The following is a 21821-nucleotide window of genomic DNA, read 5'->3' as shown; positions in this document are numbered from 1 at the left end:
TGCACTTTTCTATATTTTTCGAAAAAAAGGGAAAAATTGAGATTTTGTTCCTAATTTTATTTTTTTGAAAAATTAAAAACTGGAATACTTCGTTGTTACAGTTTTCTTTCTGTATTTTTCGAAAAAATTTTTCTTAATTTCATTTCTCTAAAAAATTAAAAACATGTATAAAACTATAAAATTTTTATTTCATATGACAGTCTTCTCTTAATAATGCGCTTATCCATTTCTCAATGTCTTAATACAATAATGCACCTAAGAGGCATATAAATATTGTCACTTATTGCTTTATACACGTATCGTCGATATTGTACATTAATAAAAAATACGCTATTGATTGCAATCGTAGTACTTACAAAGTATGGCAGTGCGCTTTCTGGTTTTTTTCGGAAGATCCTTAAATCATTCCTTTCTTTCCTAATGGGTCACAAGGCCCCAGTCTTAGAAAAATAATTCTACTTATAAAAAAATATACGTAGTACTGTCTTACACTTTTTTACACTAGTTTTAAAAACTAAGTTAGTAAATATGTGCATCAACTATACAATTTACACATACGCTTTTATATTTAATAGGATTTGCCGCAACTACATAAATCTTATGTAACTATAATGTATCGTGTTAATGTAATTAATTACTAATTGCTAAAAAAGTAATAACTGTTGTGACCTTAAAAAAAAGTTATAAGCAATATAATTCATGTCATTATAGAAAAACGTCTGACTGAAACATTAAGATATTACGTAAATAAATAACATATCAAAAATAATAATAATCGCTTTTCACATCGTACATTAAAGTAAACCTAAGATAAATTAACTTAAATATTATAAGTTTATTTCGCAAACTGTTAGAGGTTGATTATATTTACTGTTAATAACTTAGTTACGTAAGGACAGTTGTGTAAAAATAAGAGATACGTATGACTACTATTTCATATGTATATTAAATATGATATAACAAATTTAAATACTAATTGAATTTATAGTTATTTTAACATTTATAGGCACAAGCGATTCTTAATACTCGGATTAAAGGGGATATAGATATGCTACGTATTTGCATATTGATGCATCTCATGATACGCTATACATATATTTTTTTATTATTTATCATTGTATCAAAATTTTGATACAATACACGGATACGCAACAAGTCTATGCGCGCCTTTATTAGATATTTAAATCAACATTTAAATCAACATGTTATTAGTAATTCTACATATATAATATAATAATTCATACTGTTGTACAGAGACCCTCTGATCAAAGATTAGTCACTTTTGGCAATTCTCGAATGAAAGAGATAGTAAAAGGGATAAGAAAAAAAAATAGAAGAGAAAGAGAAAAAAAGAGTTAGTAATATATATCCTTCTCTCTCGCAGAATTCTGTCAAAACCACAGGCAGTCATGGCCAGTCTCTGATTATAGGATCTCTACTGTTATAGCATATGCTCAAAGTCATATTCTGAATATAATTACGTCAGTCTGTGTTTGCCAGTTAATCCAGCAATAAATCTAGATAACTTATAAAATAGTCATTGTACGCTCTCTTCGGAAAAATATCGGTGTCTTACGGCTTGAGCTGCAGTTATACGACTATGAGGATCAAACATGAGCATATTCCTTACTAAGTCTAATCCGTGTTCATTGAGATCTGGTATTATTGCACCGAGAGGTTTGGGTTGTCTGTGTGGGAAAGCTGTCCAACTAAGTGATACATTCTCTGGCCACGCTTGCTGTGACGGAGTACCCAAAACTCTACAATGGAAGAGTAAAGAAAAATATAGCATAAAGAAGCATATGAAAGATACAAATTTTACTCTGAAAAAAAAGCAAAAAGTACAACTCACTGGAAAATCCTGTCCAGTTGATCGCCTTCACTGGTGCCTGGGAACAATGGTTCCAACTTGCAAAGTTCTGCTAATATGCATCCGACAGACCAAACATCTACAGGAGTGGCATAGGAACATCCTAAGAGTACTTCAGGTGCTCGATACCATTGGGTTACTACCTACATGCACAATAGAATATTACGAGTTTTTATCAATGGCGATATTAAATTATATAACATTGTTTTTTTTTAACCACAGATAACGCAATCCGAAATAAAATAAAATACTTATTTAATATTTAAACGACTAAAAATAAAGTTACAAATACTAATACACATAAATCAATAAACAGACATAAATAAATAATAATAAAGAAATAATATTTTTGCTCAACTTAAATTACTTTAAATTTCGTTAAAAGGAAGGGTATGATAATCTTGATTTTAATTTTAAATAACGCGATCTTTTCATATAATGTTTTTTCGTATAATAAATCAAAATATAATCTGAATTTATAGTTAAGCGCACTGTAATATATTTATGTGAAATTTGTCTACATACCACGGAAGTTAATCTCATCTCAAAATCGTAGGTCTTGGCCAGACCGAAATCCGCGATTTTGATTCTCCCTTCGCGTGTTACCAAAAGATTCTGCGGCTTCAAGTCCCTGTGTATTATTCTATGGCTATGTAGGAATTCTACTCCGCAAAGTATCTCTTTTGACATTTGTCTCACGAGATACGGTGAAATGCCAGATCGCGGTATGCTACTCCGACACTGCGCTATGTACGAAGCGAGATCTCTTTCCACGTGTTCGAACACCAACCAGAGGGTGAGACCATGGTTCAGCCTTTCGGAACGTGTACCGTCTCCCGATGGTAATTGTAAATAATCTCCTTGGCAGACATCCAACAATCTGACCTGGATAAAAAGATATAATAAACATAATTATGTATTCATATATGATATGATATTAAGAACATAAATAATGAATATTTTGTTTAGAATAGGAAAATACAGAATATTGAAAATCTTGCAATGTCTATTGTATGTTTCGTTAACGAAGATTACATTGTAATTAAATAAAAGATACTTACAATATGTGGGTGTTCATATTGTTCGAGCGACTTTAGGGTAGAAATCTCCCTCACCGTGAAATTAGGCAGGCCATCATCCGTCAAAAGTACCCTAACTTTCTTAAGCGCTACGATTTGACCGCTAGTTTTATCTTTAGCTTTGTACACCGTCCCGTAAGCGCCGTTCCCGATAAGGGACAGATCCTCGTACGACGCATGATCGCGCAGCAAAAAACTTTGTACCGTCGTCTCCTCTGGTCTTCTTCTGGAAGGACCAGAGAGCTCGCCTTGATCGCTGTACTTCATTAGAATAGATTTCAGGGGGCCGAGTTGCTCTTCTCTCGAGGTGCTCGGAACCGCTTCTGTAGAGGTCGATGCGGTGCCGCTCTCTCGTCTAGAAAGACCCGTGTCCGTTTTGGATGATTGGTTGGTCGACTCCGGGGACGTTTCACTGATCAAAACTGATTGCTTTAATGTTCCTGCCTGTTCAGTAACATCTGAGAGCTGTTTGTCTCCTTCTTGGACGACCACAACCTCCGCCTGTAAAGATATCTCACTCGCGGTTGGTGTTTCGATACTACTTTCCACTTCCGTTAAATGCTCCTCTCCAGACGATTCGGATGAGGTTTCGGATTGCTTGGGTTTCTTCGGAGCAGTTGGCGTCGATAAATCTGGTTCGAGCTCTGTGCTCGAACGTCGTGATCTACCAGCCATCACAACATCTCGACTTCTACCTAAAGCAAAAGATTTTATCTTGTTATTGAGGAAAAAAATAAATTTAAGAAGTAAAAAAAATAACAAAAAAGAGAAAATCTTGGAATTTCTATTTCAAGAGCAGTATTTTCAATCCAAGCAGAACAAAAAGTCATTATGGCATCAAAATGATATACATTAATCAAGTATATTTTTAATAATCATTTTAAATACAAAATACACTTAACTTTTATCATAAAATTTTTAAAAATTAGATAAAAATTGAAACATAAATTAAAATATACTAAAATGTATTGAATTCAATAAAAAATTCAACTGTTTTTATTACAGATACGGTAAACATAGACATAAATTCTTATAAATGAACTAGATAAAAAAAACTACACAGATTTTTATAAACTTCAATCTATCTAAAAGGTAATTTTACTTTCTATGTATTTTCCCTACTATTATATATTTTTTATATTATCGAGTACATATCTTCATATAATAATTATATAGAAGTTTAATTTATTTTCCAATGCAAATCGTAAATATTGTAAATATAATAATAGACAGTGACTATCTAAGAACGGTAGTTAAAACTCTAACGTTAAAAATTCGAATTTTACAACGAGTCTTACTTCCGCTTGTTGATCGTCTACGAGCTCTCCGACAAATCCGTGTAGAGATCTGTGCGAAGACATGCGAGGATAAAATGCACTACGCGGATATCGTAGCGCGTGCAGCACGCGTGTTTGTACAGTCCCGGTTGTGACACCCGGGTTTGCGATGTGAAACAGATACACGGATCGGCTCGCTTCTCTTTCGCTTGCATTTTATTAAAATTTCGAGACGGTACCGTAAGAGCGATCGTGGCAGGCCGTCTGCTACGCGACATCTGCACCGACACCTGCGCTCATATAATAGCCCGCTATGCCCGACCTCATCGTCGGCTTTCCAGAACATCTTGTAAACGTGAGGGAAGTTCTAAACCTCACTCGGGGTTCTTGACCGTTTGTTTTTTTTCGCTCAGGTTCAACAATAGCAATTTGGTTGCGAAAAATCGTATCAATTAAATCATGATACTGTCATCTTGAGAGTTGAGAAAAGAAAAAAAGTTTATTAGTTACATTTCACTGAATTATTAGACAATTTTCGTTAGAGATTTTAGAATACGTTTCGAATGCCACCTTTGCCACCTTTTGCGATAACAGTCAGCAGAGCAGATAAAACAGGCAAGTGGCCGATTTCATCACGACGCTCATTTCCGATATGATACTTGATGACAAGTTATCTTTCTCTACATTCGAATTAAATCTCGTCTGTATTGATTATGAATGATGCGTGTCTCACACTTGATACAGATGCACGAATTTCGTAGCCTTCATTACGGAAAAACTGTAATGACAAGTCGAAAGAGGAAGTTGAAGAAATTGGGTCATATGAAAAGATACGAAGTTACGATAGAGGAGATCCGTGTGGCATAATTTAAATAGCCGGATGCCGAAAAAAGGCGTTCCGCCTTCGTCCAGAGGAAATAATAAACTATACGCTGTTATCACTTCGTAATTTCTTCATGGCACATGGTCGCTGTTAGATGCTAGTTACGGAAAAAGTCGACCGGGTACAGATACAACTTGATTGATTCAATATAACAAAACACGAAATACTGTTCTTTGGTGCTATGAGAAAATTCCTTAAACTATGAGTTTAGTCAAATAACGACCGTATTACAATATTTTTGCTCTATTGTGTTAACAGACATGTAATGTCGAATGACCTATAATTGATAGTTTCGGAGATCAGTTCGCAAACGGATGTACTCTCGCGGCTTTGATTAAATTCTTCTATCAACTTCCTCTACGATAAGAAATTCTAGAAAAGCTTAGTGGAAGGAAGGAAAGAGTAATAAACGAAAGAATTTCTACATGGCGAGAAATTTTTTCTCGCAATCGGGCTAGATACAGAAAATAAATGGGACGCCTCATGGGCATAAATTTTAAGAGACTATTGTGAAAAAATTTTGGGTAGCGAGAATTGTCGCAAAGTGAAAGAAGCGAAAGGGAAAAAAGGGAAATGTGTGGTCGTTTCACGGACCTGGAGAAAAACGTGTGCCTTCGTTCTGGAGGCGACCAACAACTTGGCATGTACAGAGTAGCGTTTTCATGCGGTATTATCTCGAGACCACCTTCCTGGAAGAGGCAGATGTTTCTACGCTTTCGGTTGGACACCAAGATACAGTAAAGTCAATGAAGCAAATATTCTAACAATATTCTTTTTTCTCTTTAAAACAACGTTTCAAAAAGATGCGCGTTTTGTCGTGTATATTGTCCGTTTTATGTTAATACACATACGCAAATGCAAATGTAATAATGCAAATATATGTCCGCGTACTATGCATATGCTGTTGAAACGCATAGGGGAGACTAAGGGAAATACTACATATCATTCAATCGCCGTGTATTATTTTTTATTAATGCAAATAAGTAATTTAAATGATAATCATACAAAGAATATGCGTTCACTTTCTCTTTCAAGTCTCTAAGATCACAGAAAAATACATTCAAAGGGTACTTTACCACTGCAAAAAACTTTTAATTCCATTTTACAAAATCACGATATTTACACAAAATCACGATATTTGTCACTGATCCTTTTCACGTCTCTTTCAATAAATCCTTCATTTCAGAAAGTTGCCATTTATGTTGTAAAATAACACGTACTAGCGAAAGTCTATCACAAGCAGTATTCTTTAGGCACTTTTAGCGTTCAAAGGAAACAATAGACACCTTTCCTTCTTTTCGAGAGGCTTTCGTTTTATTGTCTGCAGAATCTTTTCTCGTGCCATTGGTGAAGTATAGAAGAGGATATTCTTCCAACCAATGTTACAACCAGGATCCCCAAAAAAGGACGAGAGCAGCCCAAGAAAGTTGACGTAGTAGATAAACGGTCGGGAGGTTCCGCGGGAAAACTGATAACTCGAGAAGTCTCCGTGCTAGATAAACAGCCGTATGCGGAGAGGAATACAGAATCCAACGTTACACAGAAAGAGACTTAACTGAATCTTGACTTAATCGTCTGAAACAGTGTCGACTCGGTTTCGAGACGCGAAATCGCGCAATGCTCGTCTTGAAAAAACACGACTTCCGCTAGCAAATTAGATAACGTAAGAACTTTCGAACGTCGGAATGTCGAGTTACTCAATCTTCTTATCGTATTGCTCGGCAAAGCCCACTCGACAGATATACATGAACTTAGCAGAATTTCCGTGTACAGATAAAAAACCGAAATTGAAAAAAAAGATGCAAAAGTAGGCAATATTTCGTGCATGACAGCGTTGCACGTCAGCGTTATTTTAAATGGCACGAATTGTCTGACTATACTTCGGAATGTAAAACATTAAAAGGTAAAAAAAACAGTGTAAAAGCGCAATTAAAAATAAAGAAAACGAGGCAGTTAAAAAATCGCGCTTATTAAAAAAATTATTGTACTTAAACTTCCTTAATGTCTCGTTTTACATCTCAAGAAGGAAGTATACTATTAATCACATTTTTAATAAATTACCACGTCACGTTACTCCACGGAAAAATCATTTCCCATGGGAGTTGCGTGATGTGCAGCTCCATTAAGTTCTTCTCAATAGGATTATCGAAATTTTAGGTCGCACGAGTTGTCCCGTGGCTTCTGTAAAGTCACACGTGTCACGTGATTATGTACGCACTACGTTATAATACGTAAGCAGTGTGGTGTAGTACGTACGTAAGACGCGTAAATCACTCGTCGCCTCAATTGTAACATAATTGAAGCCGCATTTACGGCCTATTGTTTACAAAGTCGTGCATCATATGTACAGATCCGCGCTGGATGAATGAACAGTTACGTGTGAGCGCAAAATACAATGCGCCATCAATTCATCGTTATGATAGGTGCGAGAATGCTCGTAGCTCTTAAATCCCCATAAAATACCGCGTTGATTCACTTCGTTGAAACTTTTAAATCTTATCTTACGAAGCAACGCACGATCGAATTCCTATTAACTTTAGCATAAAGGAGGTCAATCACTCTAAATGCAAGTTGTCGATTATCTTATCTCAAATCCCGGCATCCGTACTACAACCACTACATTACGAGAATAATGATTAAAAAAGTACAGAGATTACGCTTTTATATATATATCAATCAAGAAATGGCTCAATAAAATTTAAAGTTTTTTACTCAAATTACAGAGTTATGCATTTTTGTAATAAAAAATATTGCTGTCTTTTAAATTGAAAATGTTTTGAATTTATATATTCATGTATTCACCGTATTGGAATGCGAAGAATTGACATAATAGCGCATTAATTCACAATTGTCAATTAGACAAAAAATAACAGAGAGTATCGCAGAAGAAAGGATTATTGTTTTGTGAAAAAGCGAATGGAATGTTATTTGAATTTGAATAATCGGCATCCGATAAAATGGTCGACAAAGAACGTTCTTCGTGCGGGGAAAATTCCTTCACGAAGGAATTCAGTGATGGTCTAATTAGGAACTCGAATAATTTACGAGTGTCGCGTCGACCCTATTCAATTAAAGACGCTGAAAATACACGAATCTTTGACGACGGTGTTCCAGACTCTCGTTTGCTACGCTAGACTACTGAAGTAAACCGAGTAAACAGAGCTTCGCTGCTTATCCATGGGATTGACACTACTATGTACTCAAGTCTTTCACACAACAAACACTTGCTCAACGCTCTCATTCACTTCTATTTCTAGAACGAAAAGTCGAGCGTGAGTGTACAAGAGGAGTACGCGTATGCAGTATCGTATATCGCTTTGATAAACTGAAAAAAAATAACTCTGTATCTTTAAGAAATATCTGTTCTACAGAAAATAATTTTTGTTAAAATGTTCAATAATTTTGTCATTTAAAATTAATACTTTTTTCTATGGAAACAATTTGCACGTATATAAAAAAGTTAATGTTTTATCAAACTTGTAATTTATACAAAAATTATTTTTTATTTTTATAAAAATTCACTATATTATTTTCTTAAAATTTATAACTTCAAAAAATTGAATTTATTTTGCTACGAATAATCATGCAATTATTGATTGCATATCCGTAAAGTTCATGTAAATATACAGATTATCTATAAACGTGCAAATCAAGTGACGTCTTATCGTGGGAGAATCATCATATTTCTTAGATACAAAACTGCAAACGTTGTACTTGTGTGTCTGAACTGTAGATTTGAATGAGTATGAATGCTATATGTTGCGGTATTCTCTGAATACCGTCCAGTAAATTATTGATTTGGAAATGAGCTGATTAAAAGAATTATTTTCTACGCTAAACGCGTTTTGCTATTCAAATAATATGCACGTGTCAATAAAAAATGTAAAGAAAATAAAATGTTGAGTTATATCAATGTTTGAACATTCGTACTAATTTATTTCTTTAGTAATTTATCGTTCTCTTGTGCTCATTAATTCATATATTAATTACCGAACTATAAATTGCTTCCTTTTTGTGTCAATCTTGTTATCATCTGTCAGGTGATAAAAATGCACAGACAACTTTTCGAAATGTTTATTCACGCGACGAAATGCTGCAATCTAGTTCCTCGAGGATATCTATGTAACGGTCACGTGATCTTTCTACGCGTTCTCTACGCACACCGTTCGTAAACAAGAGGGGCGCATAATGGCGGCGGGAGTAGGGTAAACCAACCCCGTCGCCGAACTGTCGCTTCTTGTCTTATCTTCACACACGCTGAAGCATTCCACACACCCGTCCTACGTTTCATAGATATGCTATCCGTAATCCCATTCAAGTGCATTTCTCACGATGAATATTACGAAACACGGTGATAAACGAAGTACGTCTTGCGTGAGAAGAGAGAAGTAGAGAGAGATTTATTTAAACTTTAGATAAAGATTTATTATTTCTTCATAATTCCACGTATTTAGATATATAACAAAACAAAATAACGTGAATACTTATGAAAAAATGTGGAATTCAATGATGAATACGAGAAACGCAAAAGAAAAATTCATAAAGTTTACACATTGAAACTACAACATCTAAAGGTACAATACATAATTCGAGAAAAAGATATAGCACTTGGGTGCATAAATATTTCATATCATAGACTAACAAAAGAAATGCTTCGATATTTTCGATTTGCAAATCATATTTTTTCTGACTCGCGCGCAGAAGACTGCAGGATTACCCATGCGTTGAAGTCCTCATTACCCATAAGAAATTCGCGTTCCAACCAGCTATCAGATAAGAATTCTACGAACGACACGGTCGTCTTTGACGTCGCGGAATCTTCGTTCATCAGGGAGAAAAGCTATTTAAGTCGCTCCGTGACTCTCTTACGGGCGATTTTTCGTCGGTGCCCCGCGGAGAGGCCGATCGGTGAACATTCGCCACGAACCGTCCCCGTCCAATCGTTGATCCCGGTGTCGGCGGCTTCACACGCGAAACACACGATGGGATCCCCCGCGTTGGCTGCCAACGCAAAGAGAAGAAAACTACCGAAACCGGCCGCTCATATTTCACCGCGAGCTCTCCTTTCGAGAGGTAATGGGAAGCTCGAGCTGTCTCTCTCTCTCTTTCTCTTTCTCTTATTCTCCTGGGAGTCCGACATCTTCCACGTTCCAACGGCAGCAACCCCGAATCCCACATTCCGGCACTTACCTACCTACCGACGCTAAGGTGCTGACCTCCCGCGAGAGGAGCAAGACAGCGGAAACCCGCGGCGTTGCGTGTTACTCCGCGGAAGACGAAGAAGAAGAGGACGGTGAAGAGATTCGGATGAAGATGATGATGAAGTTGATGATGACGACAGGCGTACGTAGAAGACAGAGAACGGCGACAGCCAAACGGACGGACAGACGGATGGACGCCGCGCGCGAGACACACAACACAACCGAAACTGTGTGCACGGCCCCGGAGCGCGCGCCGGAAACAGCATTAACGAATGCCCCAGCGTACGCACTCGCTCGTAAGCACTCGCGCGAGACACAACGGGGTTATGAGCCGCACACAGGAGGCGACAACACCATCACGCACACACCAGCCCGTTCACCACTCACAACCACGACCGCTGAGCGGCCAACGAATCGTCAGGCAGTATCCGGCGTTAAGGCGTCATGGGACCCGACACGGACCGAGCTGTGGGTCAGGCCGTAGAACAACCGAGTCTCGCCACGCCGGCTTCAACGGATCCGATCAGTTGACGGCGGGCTCTCGAGCGGGTTGGCCGGTTTCCGAAGGGATTGCTCGTGGGCTGCGTTCCCTATGCACGCGGTTCACTCTCCTTCTCTCGTTCCCTGCAGCTGCCGTCCTATTTTCCAGCTCGACTCACGATCGGGTTACCAGAGATTAAGCGCACTACGTTGCTCCAAAAACGGGGGAAAGGAAAAGGGGAGTACCCTCGAAGATAACTTTGAAGATGTTTGTAGTGGGTACAGCTTTGAATTGGTACTTCAACTCTAAACTTATTGCAAATTTCAATTAAGTTACATAAAATATTTAGTAGTAGTGCTACACTCTTCGTTGTATGCAGCTGTCATGCTCTGGCATTGTTGAAAATATTTTATCTAAGTTTTCGTCAAATTTCATTGTTAATATGTTAGAAACTGGAAGATGTCGATCCTTCTGTGTATCACTATTTAAATGATCTAGGAGCGTAGTTTAATATCAAGATTGGTATATCTAGATGCTGCAGAATTATGTACCCTTGAATTACACAAGGAATTGTATTGACACATAATGCTATTTATAGATATACGCCTTTCGCGAGCGAATGTAGACTTGTGCAATCGATAAAGATGATATTTTCAAACTTCCAAACACTATGTATGCTACATTTACATACGGTAAAACTATATTAAATTGTATATATAATATGTAGAAAAAATAATAAAAACTGTTATTATTTATGGTTTAACTGCTATGATTTATATGCAAATATTCACATTAGGAAAAATTTTCTTTCGCTCTACTTTAGGAAAAAAATATGTCCCAAAGATTATTAATATTAGTAAGCTTCAAACACATGACTTACAATTTGCTTCTTCTGATTATACTTTTACACAAGAAAAAATTCAATATTAAATTATACTACAAAATTATAATATTGCATTTTCTCTTGTGTCATATTAAATATTAAATAATAAATAAAATTAAAAAACTGAGAAGAGAGAGTGAGAGAAAACAAACTCGTAATACTGAAGAGTAAACAGAGTTGATATTCGCCTGTATGTACTTACATATTTATGGCCGTAGTAAGTGATCCCTAAAGCGGACGGCGCGTCGTTTAAATAGGCTTTACAAGCGGCGAAGAACGTGTAATTTTTCGTCATCTCGCGGAACCCTAGTTTGGGAGGCGCTGGCTGGGAGAGAAAGGGGGCATGCCGCCGTGTTCCAAAGACCCCAGGGTCTTGTGAATTGTGTTTCGGAGGGACGAGACGCGCCGTCGGAGCCAATGTACACGGTGGCTCGTTCAAGTTACTGAATGGCCGCGCACGCGATCCGCCACGGAATTTATATGAACGGAGCGAGATCATGATTTCCCACAGATACGCGGAAATGCGTGACGTTTCAACGTAGTACCTGCTACGGTTGAGGAATGTGATTCACGACGCTCAATGAGCTATCCTGGAGTAACACGTCACTCGGATGCAGTTTAAAGCAATATATTCGAAGGCGATTCTTGGACGATATCCAAACGCTAAAACGCTGTCGAATTCTCTTCTGGGAATTTGCAATTTTGTAATTCCGAGCGTGGAAATGCAGATTTCAAACGTTCCAGATAGCGAATTATTTTTTTTTTAGCAAGCGATATATGTGTGTGTTACACCCTGTGTATAAAAATAAATTAAAATAACCGTTCAAATATTAATCACTAAGTTAATAATATCTAATTATTTGTTGTAGCGTGAAGTTAACATTCACCAATATGTACATCGATACATTAAATATAACATGACAAAAGTAAAAGTATTATATAAACTTCAATTATTAATAAAGAGAAGAATAATACATTTTTCTATTTATATTTAATTTTATATAAAAAATATATTATTTGTGGCAGCAAGAGTTATAGTAATTAAGTTTCCAATGTTTATTCCGTCGGGATAACATAAAAATGATAGATATAGGTTATGTTAATAGGTTAATTAATAATTTTGAAATGCACGCATCCAACGCTATTACATAAATCAGTGATTCTGAAAATTGCGTTTAAAATAACCTGATTTTTTCTCTATTACTCATGCCAATTTTTTCTTCGTTCAAAAAAATAGAGTACTTTACGACTACTAATACTCTTACTATCGATGAATAAAGAATGATTATTATTGTGGAAATTTATATATGTTTATTCACTATGCAGAATCATGATCATATCTCCTTCTTCTACGAATGACGTGTAAAGTACGGCCCAAGTACATGCAAATATATTAGCATTTAGTCTAAAGATACACAGTTAAGCTGAAATGCTTAACATGGACTACCAGTGATTGTACCTAATGTACTATCTAATGCACCATCGTTTTTCCCCAAGTCATAGATTATGTAATGAATAATTTGCAGTTGGCGAGATGACTCTGTATTAGTCGAAGGACATTACTGTGCGATTGAAAGACATTACCGATAAGTAAAATTTGATTTTCTTTCTGAAATAGAGTTAATATCGAATAGTACTTTTAAACCTGTCACGTTGTTAAGGATCATTGCGTCAATGTAGATTAACCCGATGTAACTTATATTCCATCTTTTTTAGAACTTAGAAAAGACAAAAGGTAAGCTAAATCAAGATTAAAACTAATTTACATTGACGTAAATGGATTCACTTGTTCATTAGAGAAAATCGCTCGTTTATTATAGTTTTTATATTTTATTCGTGAGGTTGACGGCAACGTCAAATGATCGGAACGGTGCTGTTTGCCGTAACCACGCAAGACGGGATCGTCACGCCAGCGGAGTCGCATGCATATTCCCGGTGAAATTAGCGGTGCGACATTACACATTCGTCATTGGCGCTTGACGCTATCACCAGGGAGGGAAGCGAAGGAAGTACGGCGGTTTCGACGACTGCACGCGCGCGCGACCCCAGGATCCCTTCGCTCATTATTTCAACATCCGCGTCGTAAAAATCGCAGATCTGTCGCTCTGTCGCTTTCGCGGAGAATCTTGCCGGACGAGAAGGACCGTCGCGAGGAATTCCTCTGAATGTACGGAGGCTGCACCGGAACATCTCCTTTATACGGCCTATACCGGAATATGGAACGTTTCTTTCGTCGGGCTTGTGTATATAGATTTGCGACGGGGCTGTTGCATCGGCCGATTTAAAAGCGATAATCTTATACATACACGTACACACATTCCCACAGTACACATACAACGTGAAACCGGGGACTCCAGGGAGTTCAACAGCCGCGTTAGCATGCGGAGGATGCGCGGCGGTTATGCGCTTTGAAGACGAAGGGAGTCGAGATGACGGTCGGGTGTTACAAGCCCCGCAATCCGTTTCGTTAAATGAAGATTATTTACAATAGCGCCGTTCATCTGTCGCGATGCCAGTGAACGATTTTAAATCGGCAGTAAAAACGAACTTACATATGACAGAAATTAGGATACGTAGCTCGAGAGTCGAGGAAAGATAATTCGCATTCACTGATCGTGAGTCACATTACGATTACGGTTTTATCGACGCGATTTTGGAAACAAGATTATTGTTCCGCTAATTGCACACCACACAATTACATTCCGCCAAGATGATCAAAAGAACGGTTATGAATTTTTAATCCCACCGTGAACGAGACATTATTCATGTGAAAAACAGAAACCCGAGATTCCCATGATATATTCTAGCCGGCGCCGGCGCGACACAGAGAGGGCAGACATCTCTAAACGTTTTTACCATTCTAATAACTCGTCTTTATCAGTAGCACAAACACGTTGATAAACCTCTTAATCAAGCCGTTATATTTACAGACATCCAATTCTATCTCGAACTAAAAGTGAGATAATACGCCGCACCGCGTATTATCTTCACACCTCTGTGATGCGTGCTCGCACGGGCAAACTTCTCGGCCAGTATAAAAAATACTCCGTACCATTCGTGCCAGGATCAATTTCGTCTGTGACGAATTTTCTTTGCGAGTTACGGTACTATACACGCGTCACATGCGAGACGCGCATGGAGCAAGAAAGCGGTCTAAAAAGAGAGAGACAGAGGAGCAAGGTAAACAAAAGAAGAAACGCACCAGTGCAGCTTCACTGCATCCCCGGATGCGCTCGGTGCGACGCCCAGATAGTAACGCAGGACCACGTGTTTGGCGTTGGACGCGTTCGCGGGGCGAGTGGCTGACGTTCCTGGCGAAACCGTCGATCGTCATCACGACCCGTCGTCGTCGTCGGCGGCGGCGGCGGCGTCGTCGTTGTTGTTGTTGAAGGCGATGTAGCGCCAGGTAGCGAAGAGGACCCAACGCTTCTCTTCACGGCGGGGCTACTTTTTCGTGTGGCCTTTTCTCTCTCTCTCTCTCTCTTTCTCTCTCTTTTTCACGCGGCGCTGCGACGAGCGTGTTGCGCGCTCCGAGACATGAATGGAATGCTTCCTCCGGCGGGCGATGCACGCGAGAAACGACTACACGGGTCTGGAATGGAATGGGCGAGAGGCTCCAGCACGGGTCTGGCCCAGGAGTGGGATCGGCGCTCACCAGGCCCTTTACAGGGCTCGGACTTATTGTTAGTGGCAGGGCTGTAGCTATCTTCTGTGTCGAACGTTTGCACGTGAGGTGTCCTACGTGTCTATATCGAAAATGCTGGAAATAGAATCTTCCACTCTTGCTGCCAAGTGAACCAATAAAATAATGAGTACGAGTAGAAAAAATGAAATAATAGCATTTTAAAATTTGATTGTAGACGTATCCGTAATGGTTGAAACAATATCTTCTTTTTTTTTTTAAGTTGGATCAAATACTTTAATTTATGGTACGCATGCAGCTACAAATTATTTTATTGGTTGTATGTGTCACATCTTAAAGAAGATTTACCAAAATATTTTAAATCATAGATCGTTCTATTATTACTTTTGAATATCTGTAATAAAATTCTGAGTGAAATTTGAGTTATTTTTCAAAATAAAATGATTTTTAAGTTTTGATAACTTTTAGCTAATATTGTAAAGCCAAAACTTAGAAATAAAGAGTACTGGAATAAATGATTGCTACATTACAAGTTGTTTAATTACGCGCATAATTATTATAGTTTTTAAATAATCATTTCTTCGTTAAATACAGAGAATTAGTCTTGCAATCCCTTCCAGAACATCAGACATCGTTATCGCCAACGGTGTAAAGCGCCAAGCATGTCGGCAGATTAGAAAAGAGCCCTCGCTAATTTCTGAAATTTATGACGGAAGGTTCCTTCATTTTGGAATTCCGAAGTACTTTGATCGCTTCTTTTATACTAAAGTATACATTTTACGACATGGCCGTGAAGGAGCCGCTAACGGAGCGTGCAAGGTATAGACATAATATTTAATTAAGTCTGTATTTCTGTTAGCTTCACTTGTGTTCGAATTTCCGGAGGAAAGTATGTCGTTGCACTGTCTATACGTGATCGGAATTCGTAGTAGTAAGGACAAGGCGATCTGTATCAAAGGTATAGGGTTAAAGAATCCAATGTGCGTCGAGTTATTGATTGATTTAAATGTACATTTGATTTTTCGACGATAATCTCGCTTAAATTAATCAAACAAATAATTATATTCTTTTAAAATTATTAAGAAGTTACGAGATTTTGTATGTATCTAGATACGTGTAATTTTTATCGTACACCGTACATGAGGATAATTCAAGTTCTTTGACCTGAAATTAAGAAAACACTATAAATGGTCAAGAAAATTATTCTGTTTTGATCTGTGAATGACTAACGCTGCGTCCGCGTTCGTTGATGATTAGGAGACTTTTCATACTCGTCATTCGGTTATTCGAGCAGCTTGCGCAGAATTATCCCGCGTGACGAACCAGTGATGCATCTAACGCCACCCGTTTCTATATAACTGCAGTAACGCAGTGACGCATACTGCAGCCAGATGACATATGAATCAATGACCATTATCGCCGCCAAACGAGTTACTGTGTTTTATGCTGTTCCACGGCTATAAATCCGAAAAGACGATTAATAATCAATTCAAATTCAAATAAAAAAAAACCTAGAAAGTATCTTCTTATCATTTACTTTTATAAATTATCATCTTATTATTTATTTTTTAGTGTTAATCACGCGATGAAATATTGTATTTACAAATAATTAACTTTAGAATCGCGTCCATATTTTTTTGCGTTGTCTTTTTAATAATAAAAAAAAAAACTACATTTTAAACGCAAAAAATACGGCCATAAGGAGTCAGTGCAGTTATCGGTGCGGAAAAACAACGACAATTTAATAATTTTCCGTTATGTTACAATTTAATTAAACTACACGCGTTACAAACGTTTCGACTTTCCTTTAAGTCATCTTCAGCGCTTAACGGAATTGAGATATAATATAAATATACAACATTGTAAAATACAACTAGAAAAAAAAATTTTTTTTTAAATTTTATTATTATATCAAGAAATATGGAGAAATTTCGTTTTTCATTATTAGGAGTATCGCGTCTCATAAGATAATTAAGACAAGGAGAATTAGATAGTGAGTCCTTTAATCTTCGTAGCAATGGCTGGTGCTACGCATAACACATCTCACATAGAAAATACCTGGTGACTGTAGAAACAGAGAGAGATTAAGTTCCGTTACGTGCCATATAATGAGGACCCGGTGCACCGACAAAGTAACTATTCCTTTTGCTGCAATGGATTCTCATTAAATTATTCAAGCCACTTAGAAAAAGAACGCACATTTTACTTGTAGATCATTTCTGGGAATGCACACAGGGGAATGTGGATCTATATTCTGTTTTTGAATAGAGTTAATTTAATCTTCGGGCCTATCGTTAATTTTCTTTTAATTTAATGGACAATTAAAATCCGAAGAATTAATTATATTATTATTATTCTTACATATTAGCGGAGAATTATAGTTTGATTCTTGATCGATATATGTATATATATATTTTTTTTTAATGTCTAAGATATTTGTTTATTATATTTATTAAATATAGACCAAACAAATAATTTCTGCAATAAGTTTAATATAAAAACATCGGGATACTTTCGTATACAAAAATAATCGAGAGAAGATAATACCAAAAGGGCTGTCTTGACGAACACTAAGAAACACCTGGAGGCCATCTACACCTGGTTGCTCATAGAGCTCCTTTCATCGCATTTCAGCGTACTTCGAGAGGAACAGAGAAAGCACAATGAACCAACTGTACGCAACCCTTGGAACATATCGATCTACACTTCAACTTCTTATCAATGCCTTAAAATGTCGCGCTAACACTTCTGTTTCGTTGCAGTTAAGCTGATGGACGATTCGTGCAACTAAAGCTTGATTCTCTAAAATATCAAATTCAGCCAAGACCTACATCTCGGTTTGGAGAGTGGGGAACTAGTCATGCAAAATATTAATGGCTACCTTGAGTTGAAGTGTGATAAAAAATTCTGTCTGCGCAGTAAACAGCAGAAAATTTATTTCGCGAAGTAAGAAACCATCTAGACCCGCCCGCACTCACTTCTGGCATGACCTTGCACCTATCTCGCCAACATATACCAATTTGACACGGGGCCGAGCGTGTTCGTTGGCACTGCCGGTGTTTTCCTATGCAACGTACGTGAATAGGACGCGGTTAGTGGTTCCTTTATTTTCGTTCCAGCGCGGACCGAACAATGGGGGATCTAAATTGGGCAAAAACCAGTCTGGCGTCTAGTTTGGTAAGGTCGGAGGCACATTCTGGTGCACAGTGGGACCAGGAGCAGCGCCAGGGGGTTAGTGAGAAGGGCAAGAAAGAAAGAAAGAGAGATGAGGAGAAAAGGCAAGGGAGAGGGAGGCACGTCGATAGTCTCACAATGCAACCAAGTCGTATAAACCGACCTGGTGGGATCTGCGATCGATCCAGCGGGGACCGTTTCGATGTCCTCGAAACCCGCGAGCGAACGGCTTTGTGGATAAAAGTGGCAATTAACACAGCGACGGTAAAGAAATGTCCCCTGTGCCTACATCATTTCACCATCCGGCTAGTTCGTTGCACTCACAGTTAGTTATGACACCTGCATTTTGTTTTTTTTTTTTACCTTTCCTTCTCGTTTCTCTTTTGAACCCGCGCGATTTTTTCCTGATACTGTTCACGGCGTCGTTTTTTCGGCTTGTCGCTCGCGCCAATGCAGCTGTTCCTGGAAGAGTATCCGGGTTGGTCGACGTTTAGGGATGGACGTGTCGGAATGTGAGCCTTTTCGGAAGGAGGATGCGCCAGTCGGACGTGTGAGCTATGTGTGTCGGAAACGGCGGGTATCTTTGCGACAAGATTATTCGTCAAATTGATTATGTCAGAAGAGATAAGCGGTAATTCACAAAATTAATATGTTATTCGAGATGGACCGTGATGTCCGAGCAATAGCGTGCTTAACAGTCATAATGTCTAAAGATTCATGAGTCAATCGGAAATCGAATTCATATTCATTCGAATTCATTTATTATAATTATGAAAAAAGCTATTTGTTAAGAAGTATGATATAGATCTTTCGCAATGTATGACAGATTTATAATATAATTATAGGAGATTCCTAATTTTATTTGTAAAATGGAAAAAATTAATATAAATATAATGGCAATTTGCCATTTTTTACTAAAAAATATATTTGAAAAAATAAAAGTAATAATAAACGTTTTCTGACTTTGTTTGATTTAACGTAAACTCCCCCATTTTCTCTATTTCATTCTAGAAGCCACCAATTATCAGCATCCAACAAGATTGCGCTCTTCCACGCGCTCTTTCCTCCGTTTTTTGTATCTTTTTTTAAACAGCTTCGTCTGGTTGCTCATCTTGCACTTGTCTTGTTTTCTTCCATCTCTGATGCCGCGTCCGGATGCTCGTTTTGACTATCATCGACACGACGCTTAAAACGACGACGGTAATTGTGCGCCTGACGCAGACGACAACGTCGTTTATGCTTCTCTCGCCTCGATTGAGCGTACTTAATAATATTTTGACGGCCGACCAATCTTTTACGACCTACCGCATCGATACTGCAAGCTAAATTATTCTATAATTTTTTATGGCAAGATTTTATAATAGCGTCATTTATATTACATTCTTTTAGAATAAATGTTTATAAAAATATTAATTATTTTTTAAGAAATTTTAGTAGATGTAAAGTATTATTTGAATATAAAAATTGAAAATCCTTGTTGTATGTATATTTCTATAATAGCTAACATATGATAAGATATGTACATTTATAAAAGTATTTTTAAAAATATTTTTAATAAATATTAAAAAAAAATATTTTTATAAAAACTTTTAATATAAAATATTTTTTTATCTAGTATAAATTTAGTAGAATTTATGTGTTTATATATCTACCGATAGTAGTCAAGAAGTTCAACTTATCAGTTGAGTCGAGTTCCTAATGTATTTTGCTATATGTTAGCATATATATTTAATTATTATGTTCATATTAATTATTATCAAGTTAATATGAGAATACATTATTTGACATAAATAATCGGGAGTTATATTCTGTTCACTTTGTTTTAAAATAACGCAAAGATTACCATCAAACTTATCAAGTAAATGTAATTTTACAATTAAAATATTTCTCACATGTAATCTATTATATAAAAAATACAAATATTATTATAAAATACAATTATATAAGTCAGTGTATTTTGCAACTACTTCATATATTAATTTACAAATATAATAGCATCAAACATTTATATCGTATATATATTTTCATTTTATATAAATATTTCTATATTTAATAGATCAGATTATTGAGAGATACCAATGCAAGCAAAGAAATTTAAAAGATCAGAATAAAGAGGAAAAATAAAATACGATTCGAAGCACGTACGTTTGTACAATAAATACGGTAAAGAAGAATAGTAAACTGATTCCTGAATATCGCTGTAAAGGGCGCTGCGATTTCTTTCTGCATATAAAAATGCGATCATGGAAGTTTCATGTTAAAAAGAGATATTTATATCATCGTTTTGAGATTCCATCAGCTAACAGAACAAAAAGTCGTCAATTGATATTAAAATGATTATTAAAAGTCATTTTTAATTAGTCACAATTTTTCACTTTAACGTCATTTTAACGTTATCGTAAAGTGTTCAGCCTAGATAAAATTTAAATAAATCAGTTATAATTTTTGTAATAAGTATTCTATTTTATATTTACGAAGCTGTGACTTTTATTTTTATATAATTTATGTACATTTTATTTATTAATAAAAAATATGGACAGTTAATCACTTTCTATATTATCAACTAATGGTTAAGACTATGAAGGCCATTCCCAGTTGACACTTTTCGATTCCTATATGAGCTTTGGTTACATTAAAAGCAAAAATAATTATTTTTTATGAGCCTGTACATTTCTAAATTTTTTTCTTTATTGTATGCAATCTTATAGATATTTATTGATGATTAAAAGAAGTAGAAATTTAATATATACATTCTGAATATTCTAGCAAAAATTTTGTGCTATATATTTTAAAAGAAAATTAATGACACACACACACACACACACACACACGCGCGCGCGCGCGCACACGCACGCACGCACGCACAATACACACGTACTTTAAAAACTATTGTAATTTTTATAAAATTAATAAACTATTATATTTTTATAAAATTAATGATTTACGTACTAACAAGCGCAAAGCATATTTTTTAAATAATCAAAACTATTATAATGTAAAAAATCAGTATATAAAAAAATATATCTAAAAAAATACTTTAAAATAAAATTAAAAAATTCTGAATTTCTCATTTAAAAACATATGTTTCTTTCATCTCATTAAAAAAATATGTATTTTATTTTTTACACTTTCTATTTAAAAGTACAATTTAAAATAATGATGTATATTGTAATAAAAGTAATAAAGAAGATTATTACGCATCCTATAATTAAATATAATTAAATTCAATTAAGCTATGTAATATATATTTTATTTTATAGGAATTCTTATGAGCACTATATTTTATAAAATTGGAAACTGGACATCTCTCCTCAGCAGAAATGCGGATAT

General features: G+C 36.4%; 2 protein-coding genes across 6 annotated transcripts in view; one reads left to right on the top strand and one right to left on the bottom strand.

The window, feature by feature from the left end:
* Positions 1–166: 166 nt before the first annotated feature.
* On the bottom strand, positions 167–19832 carry LOC105838129 (cyclin-dependent kinase 4). 5 transcript variants are annotated; one of them, XM_036285425.1, is made up of 5 exons: positions 14877–19832; positions 2932–3644; positions 2396–2755; positions 1853–2013; positions 167–1760 (listed from the first exon to the last, which is right to left on the bottom strand). In XM_036285425.1, exons 2-5 carry the CDS (start codon positions 3622–3624, stop codon positions 1538–1540), a joined length of 1437 nt encoding a protein of 478 aa, XP_036141318.1. In that variant the 5' UTR covers positions 3625–3644; positions 14877–19832; the 3' UTR covers positions 167–1537. The 5 variants fall into 5 exon arrangements, with proteins under 5 accessions (XP_036141318.1, XP_036141315.1, XP_036141317.1 ...); XM_036285422.1 differs by lacking the exon at positions 14877–19832 and adding an exon at positions 11877–12610; XM_036285424.1 differs by lacking the exon at positions 14877–19832 and adding an exon at positions 10304–10384.
* The window catches only part of LOC105829558, a 30196-nt gene continuing 26824 nt past the window's right edge, over positions 18450–21821 (top strand). The window contains exon 1 of the mRNA XM_036286269.1: positions 18450–18595. Within this exon, the coding sequence (XP_036142162.1) occupies positions 18450–18595 (146 nt within the window). The remainder of the gene's footprint in view (positions 18596–21821) is intronic.

This window comes from Monomorium pharaonis, chromosome 4, assembly GCF_013373865.1.
Source record: "Monomorium pharaonis isolate MP-MQ-018 chromosome 4, ASM1337386v2, whole genome shotgun sequence".
Lineage (NCBI taxonomy): Eukaryota > Metazoa > Arthropoda > Insecta > Hymenoptera > Formicidae > Monomorium > Monomorium pharaonis.
Note: the sequence above shows the minus strand (reverse complement) of the source record. Positions and strands in the feature narration are given on the sequence as shown.